The sequence below is a fragment of the Dioscorea cayenensis genome, chromosome 15 (genome assembly GCF_009730915.1).
Source record: "Dioscorea cayenensis subsp. rotundata cultivar TDr96_F1 chromosome 15, TDr96_F1_v2_PseudoChromosome.rev07_lg8_w22 25.fasta, whole genome shotgun sequence".
In the NCBI taxonomy this organism is placed as follows: Eukaryota; Viridiplantae; Streptophyta; class Magnoliopsida; order Dioscoreales; family Dioscoreaceae; genus Dioscorea; species Dioscorea cayenensis.
This window is the reverse complement of record NC_052485.1, coordinates 13914664-13922204: the sequence shown is the minus strand read 5'-3', so window position 1 is coordinate 13922204 and position 7541 is coordinate 13914664. Positions and strand designations below refer to the sequence as shown.

Here is a 7541-nt window from a genome sequence, read left to right as displayed (position 1 = left end):
GCAGTCTTCAATCAAGGGGGAGATTGTCAGTATGATTTGAAGCTATTTCAAGTTGTTTAGTTGAAAGTGTGTTTGAATGTCTGAATGTGTTTGAGTTTCTTTGTTTGAATTTCTGATAAGTTGGTTGCTTGGTGTTTGGAAAGAAATGTATGGCCAGGATTGCATCATCAGGTTTTGTGGTTTAAGTTCGAGGCACGGTGTTTGTATGGAATGAAATGTATGGCCAAGATTGAATTTCTTTGTTTGAATCTCTGTAGTACACTTTACTACTTCTTATGACTCGTGCATTTGCGGCGCATACGCAAAGGGATGGTTCAGCAACCTGATTTAAGATTTAAGGCTTCTCTCCCAAATGAATCACAGCTATTGATTGCTTATAGCACATGCATTTTCTGCTTTAATGGGCTCATTTTCATGGGTCTTTGCTCACTAGATAAATATATCTAATTTTTAACCTACATTAAAGAATAAAAATAAATTACAAATCAAATAATCTATTTTAAATTCATATTTTCCAATAAATTACTTTGAAGCAATGTTGGAATTTATTTTTTTTAATATAAATAATTTATTTATATTTTTATTGGAAGAGATTGTGAATTGAAATATTAAATTTAAATAATAAGTATTGCAGTGTTCCTATATGCCCATGTGCTCAAAATTTAAAAGTTATCGTGTTTCCATATATGTGCAATAGTATTATCAACTCAAAAATTCAACATTGACTCTGATTATTTACTATTTTTATAATATTCCACTACATCAAATAATAGTAGTTATTTACTCTTATGTTACATTCAAAATGGAGTAAAGAGATGAAAACCATTAATTACTTAAATAAAAAGCTCATAAAAGCCACTCGATTTTACATCTCTGTCATAAGCACGGTACAATCACCCTATTTTTCAATAAGGATCCAATACATGCCCTTATCCATACATATCATACAATACTGTCGCAACCATGGGCGCTAGATGATCTCACATCCGTATTCAAGGGCAAAAGACAACTTTATAGCTAGCCCCACCAGGGCAAGTAAAGGTACTGGTATTATCATCCATAGGGTAGCTATAAGCATCTGGACAGAAACCCTTAAAAAACGTAGAATAATTAGTTGGTCCACAGTTACTTGAGTTGCAACAATACTCATTAGTTTTGAACACAGTGCAAGGGTTGTTACATCCGCCGTTAGTCTTCAGCTGAGTTGGACATTGCCCGTTGATGTCGGCTGAGCACTGGATCATCCCACGCGCACACCCACTTGTCGGACTAAATTCCATGGGCACGTTGAATCCATCAACCAAAGAGATATCAATGAAATCCAGGTTGTTGTACTGGTTTAGTGCAAACTCAGCAACTGTGTTGGGTGGCTTGCCATAAGCTTGGCATTCTAAGAGGCCATTGCAGTCACCGGTTTCGCAGCTACCATGACCGGAGCTGTCAAAGTTGCAGCCTGTACGTGCCCAAACACGGCCGCCGGTGGTGTCAACGTTTACATTTATAGTCCATGTTTGGTCTTTGTCGAGCTGTTTGCCTCCGCCGGGGATAGAGGCTGCCCATACGGTGTAAGAGCACCGGTTAACAATGTTAAAGGTGGCATTGTTGTCAGGGCAGAAAACAACCCTATAATCAGTCCCTCCAATACAAGTAAAAGTGCTGCTCTCGTCATCCATAGGGTAGCTATAAGCATTTGGGCAGAGTCCTTTAAAGAAATTAGAGTAATTTGTGGACTTGCAATTTCCAGATTTACAACAATACTCATCAGTCTTAAACACCGTGCACGGATTGTTGCAACCTCCGGAGGTCTTCAGTTCATCCGGACACTGTCCAGTGATGTTGGTGGAGCACTTAATGGCATGATTGCAACCAGCGATTGGACTGAATTCTATGGGGACATTAAAGCCCTCAACAAGAGAAATATCAATGAAGTCGAGGTTGTTGAACCCGTTGAGAGTGAACTCGGCCAGAGTGTTGGGTGGTGATCCATAAGTTTGGCATTCCAAGAGGCCGTTACAGTCCCCGGTCTCACACCGACCATAGCCGGAGGAGTTGAAGGTGCAGCCAGTCCTGGCCCAGATACGAGCGTCGTCCATCCGAGGGTTGACAAAGATGGTCCAATTCTGGCCGGGGAGGAGTTGGCGACCACCGCCTGGGATGGCAGCTGGCCATATAGTGTAAGGACATTGGTTTACTATGGCAAAGATGGCTGCATGGCAAACGGAAAGGAGTAGAAAGGAGAAGATGAAGATCGACATGATGGTAATGGTGAATTGATGTGTTTTGGTTGTGAATGGGATACTAGTCTTTGTTTCTTTATTGTTTTCCTTGAAAGTTTCAATGATGGTGTGTTTGGTTGCGTATGAGAAACTATTCTTGGTCCCTGCAATGTATTCTTTGAAAGTTTCTAAAGTTAAGTTTGACCCGTGAGATAGAAACGTCAAGCATTGAAAACATGGATATGTGGGGCAGGTGAAGACCTTGAATCTGGACATAGTTTGCAAGTGACTAAAGTTCACAGATTAGGATGAATTATATATATACATAAAGTATATACATTTATATAGATTTTAAGAAATATATATATATATATATATATATATATATAAACAGTTATGACTTAAGAATGTATGGGTTTAAGCTAAATTATCCATGCGCTTGATAGGTTTGTTAATTATAAATTGCTTTTATTTTAAATATAATATATAACATATCACATATGGATTTATAAGGGGTAGTTTTGTACTAATTTTTTTTAACTTTATGATAATTTAATATTAATTTTTAATTTTATGCATTATTTATAAAAATAAAGCATAAAAAGTAATGTAGTGACCAACGCTAGAAGAAAATAAACATTTCACGGCTGTTTGTAAGTCGTTTCAAGACTATTTAAACCATGGCGACATCATATCAGTGGTTTATAAATTACCATAAATATTGGTGTTGCAAAGCGTTTCGCAACTGTTTTGAATAACCATCTAAATAACTGTCTTAAAATGTAGAATGTATTTCACGACGCTTACAAATCGTCGCGAAGTGACATAGTTTGCTAGGCGAGGTTGCATTTCACGGTGGTTAATTAGTAAACCATCTCACAATGTGATCACTACAAGAAAATAGGATTATCAAAGACAGAAAATTCTATCATTCATGGGTTAAATTTCGTTGGTGATGACTATTACTAACGTAATATTCTGTTGGAATTTTCCACCTTTGAAAAACAAGTCACTAATACTATTATGTTGGGAAACAACTATTTCATCGGTGATGTTGAAGTATCACCAACGAAATAATCCATCCCTGAAAGTATTTAACCAATGGAATTTTGTCTCTGATAGTATTATTACCCCCATAGAATTCCATCACTAATAGTTTTTATCACCCACGGAATTCCATCTATGAATATGTTTATTACCAACAGAATTCCGCCACTAAAAGTATTTATTACCGACGAAATTTCGTCTATGATAGTCTTTATTACCTTTGGATTTTCATCTCTAATAGTGCTTATCACCTACAGAATTTCGTCTTTGAAAGTGATAGTTTCGGAGGGGTACTAGTGTGGTAATTTCCACTCAATCTCTAATGTAATGTAAGCACGCACACACTTAATGCAAAATCAAACACGCAAGAGAAAGGAGACATGAATTAGTTACCCAGTTCTGCACAACTTGCATACGTCTGGGGGCTGAGGCCGGAGATCAATAATCCACTAACAGAGGTGAAAAAATATGAGTGCACATCTCACACTCATCCTCACAAAGATAAAGAATAATTCTCTCTAGATTACCCAATGCCCACTCTCACTCACCCTTACCTAAGGGATTCTCTCCGGTAGTACATCCTAAATCTCATAACAGGGTCTTATATAGACGTCTCCACATCCCAAATATAGCGCATTCATTTTTTAGAATCTCTGCGGCTTCCTAACTTATATACCTTCCAAAGTTAGACGTTACAACTCTTGTTTTAACTGAGCTTACAACGTGGCTCACCTGCCAATCCTGACTGAGTTCTAGCTTTCGTTACAATGTGACCTTACGATGCTCCCAGTCCTCCAGACTATGCCAGTCTAAGTCAATGCAGTCAACTCCTCTTGAGCTCTCATTGCTAGAAACTAGCTTGTCTCCTCACCTCATATCAGTAGGTCCCTTTCCCGAGGGTCGCACCCACCTAGGCACGAATCCGTCTCATCAAAGAAGGTTATCAAATATCTTCAAAAACTCTTTCCAAACTTGATCTTCATTCATCAAAGTTTGGTCTTCAATATTCTTGTTACTAAATTTGATTTCCTTTCATCTAAGTTTAGCTCTTCAATATTTTACGAGCATGATCTTCATTCATCCAAGCTTGGGTAAACAATATTTTCCAAATATATGCTCTTGCCAAAAATAGCATATTCTTCAAATAGCTTCACTCATATTTAGGTTATATCTGAACTTCAAGTTGTTTTGCTAAATATGGTCTTGAGAATTATGTTGGCTTGTCCTCGCCTTTCTTTGTTTGTGCCTTTATTCTATTTGAATGTTGACGTAACTTCAACATTTGTGTTATCATCCTCCAATTCTACTGTGAAGGGAGGAGAATGTTTAATAAATTATTCAGAAGGAGTTTGTCCCAAGGATGGCGTACTTTCAACATCTCGAACATCTAAATTTCAAAAGATGTATTAATGCAGAATGAATAGTTGAATAAATAAATAAAAGAATACCTTCTGGGACCAATGGCGAATGGTGTTGTACTTCATTCTCTAAGACAGTTGGTATATCATCTAAGCCATGGTTAAACACAACTAAGGACAAAATAATAATAAATTGTAATTAATGATAAGAAATTGAGGATACCATGTGGGTTATCAGGAATTATTTCCTCAATCACTAAGCTTCTCAAAGAAAAAAATAATAATAAATAAAAGGAGTTTTTATAAAATAATATTCCAAAAGTAAATATATGCATTTAAAATAAAAAAAGCATACAATTACGAAGATTTTGGGTGGGTATGACATTTTCTGATGGTGTTCCATCAATTTGTATACCTGTAAAAAAATAATAATGACAATAAAAAAATAATAAAAAATTTTAATTAAAAATAATAAAATGGGGGCTTTTAAATAAAATATATATAATAAAAAAATGCGAGGAATAGATATACATATATATATATATATATAAGTAAATAAATAAATAAATAAATAAATAAATAATAATAAAATAAAATGTAAAAAATAATAAAATAAAATAATTAAAAAAAAGGCAGACCAATAAAAAAGGCAAATAAAGCTAAAAAGGCGGAGGTTCATCACAACGCCCTTTTGCTTGTGAACTGCAAATGTAAGGGTTTGTCGAAGTGATAATACCCTGGTGAGTCGGTAGTCGTATAAAAAAAGAATAGTGATTAGAAACACCAAGATTGCTATTTAACTAGAATGAAGATGAATTGATAATGGTGTAAACAAAGTCAATGAAAATGGAAATAACAAAAGAAGACGAAAGAGAGACGCTATAAAAATGAGAGGAAAGGCAATCGATAGAAAGTGGGGCACTCGGATATTACTCCCTCTAGGACAATTACTTCAAGTGCAAAACCAACTATTATGCCTCATAACTGATGCTTAATGAGTCATGTAAATCCTAAAATACACGGTCCCAAACCTAAGGTCAACCGTGACTAACTTTACGCTATGTCCCGGCGAAGAAATCACTTAGTCTCAACACCTCACACTGTGCAAAGTTGCATAAAACTCTAGGAACTCCAAGTGATAAACCCTATTCCTTAATATAGATCTAACCCTTTAGTCCAAGCGAAATACCCCTAGTCATAATTAAGCCCCAGATACTAAGGATTACTTCAACGCTTCACTCTATTGCTTGCGCAACTAAGTCCTAGCGGAGTTCCTCTCTTAGCATTTCACTCTATTGCGACCGCAAAAAACTCTTAGAACGTGGAGGTAGGATAAATCACACCGGAGGCGAAATGGGATGTTCCGCTACCTCTCGACTCACCCTCTCAACCCTCTCCAATCTTTCTTTGTCTAACCTCATGGTGTGTCACTCACTCACAAGGATAACCAATGTAGGCTCTCAACCCTAGTGTCACTCTAAAGGAAAACCCATTCAACAATCATTCAAAATTAGAACTCAATTAAAGATATTAATTAAAGAAACATAATAGAAAGGTTAAAGAAACAATATCATCCTAGGGTTTACAAATCCAAATATCCATTAGGGATTTAGTTCTCCATGGAGCAAGATACAATCAATAATAAAATCGAAAGTAAAAACATGCAATCCATAAGTAAAACCCCTTTGGTGTTCATGTCGATGGTCTTGTGGAGTAGCCTCATCTTCTTCAAAGGTTCCCTCGTCAAGCTTAGGGCACAACTCGCTGAATCGATGCCGATGAAAGCTTCCCCAATAACTCTCTTCTCAAGTAATTTGCTACAGTAATTTACTACAGTACTCCTCTAAAATACTCCCGAATCCACACTTTTCATCGAGGCAACATAAACGGGCACACGTATATGCTGTAGATCGCATTGTATCTTCAAAGAAAAGCACATTTGACAACAATCTTGCTAGCTTTGCACAAGTCGGAACACATAAGTGTGACTGCCTTTATGCCCCTCCAATTTGCATATTTCCTTGAACATAACGGAGGTTGGCACACACTCACATGCCTTTGAGCACAACTTATGTCTTCACTTTTGTTTACTCCAAGAGTTTATCAACCAAGTGCACTCGCAATATATTTTGGCTTCTTTCTTCTATATTTGTCTCCACAATTCTACATGCACAAAAGAACACAAATACACATATATTAGCGATAAAATCTGATAAAATTAATGCTCATCGTAAGAAAAGAATACTTCGTATTACTAATATATAAGCACTTATCAGTTCACATGCAGGTGTTTGTAAAAATATAATATATATATATATATATATATATTAGTATATATAATAATAACAAAAGTAAATAAAAATTAATAATAATAAAAGTGAAGGTTATTATGCAATATCAAGAAAAAAAGTTATTGTATATGTTAACATATCTCGAGTTCGTTGTCATTTTACAAAAGTAGGTGGATTGGCATTAGAGTAACTCCTGTTGGAGATGGGGCTAGAGGAACCAATAAAATTACTTTCATTGATGAATTATGATCTTCTTGAGGATTGACCTTGCTCCCTTGTGTCAAGCACTCCTTAAGTTAAAGATGTAATGCTTTGATTGAACAAAGCTAGCACATTGTTGAACCACTTCTGCGCATAGACTAATAGGAATTTACCACTCTTGTTATGCTCAAGAACATAAAAAAAATCTGAAGTCTTTTGGTGAGAGAAATGAAACTAGTAGCCCACGAGGATCCCAAGGGAGGAAGGCTTTATTTTGATATTAACATATTTAGGAAAATATTGGTCGTAACTAAATTAACTCCCAAAGTGATAAGGATCATAAGGTTCTGCATAAGTATCCCAAGCACATCGTAGTGGAAGAACTCCACAATGAAGACAAATTGCATACTCTATGGTATAAGAATCTA

General features: G+C 35.9%; 1 protein-coding gene across 1 annotated transcript; it reads right to left on the bottom strand.

Moving 5' to 3' along the window:
• Window positions 1-864: 864 nt before the first annotated feature.
• LOC120277713 lies at window positions 865-2492 on the bottom strand. The gene has a single exon (XM_039284565.1). It carries the CDS (start codon window positions 2490-2492, stop codon window positions 993-995), a length of 1500 nt encoding a protein of 499 aa, XP_039140499.1. The 3' UTR covers window positions 865-992.
• Between the last annotated feature and the right edge of the window lie 5049 nt (window positions 2493-7541).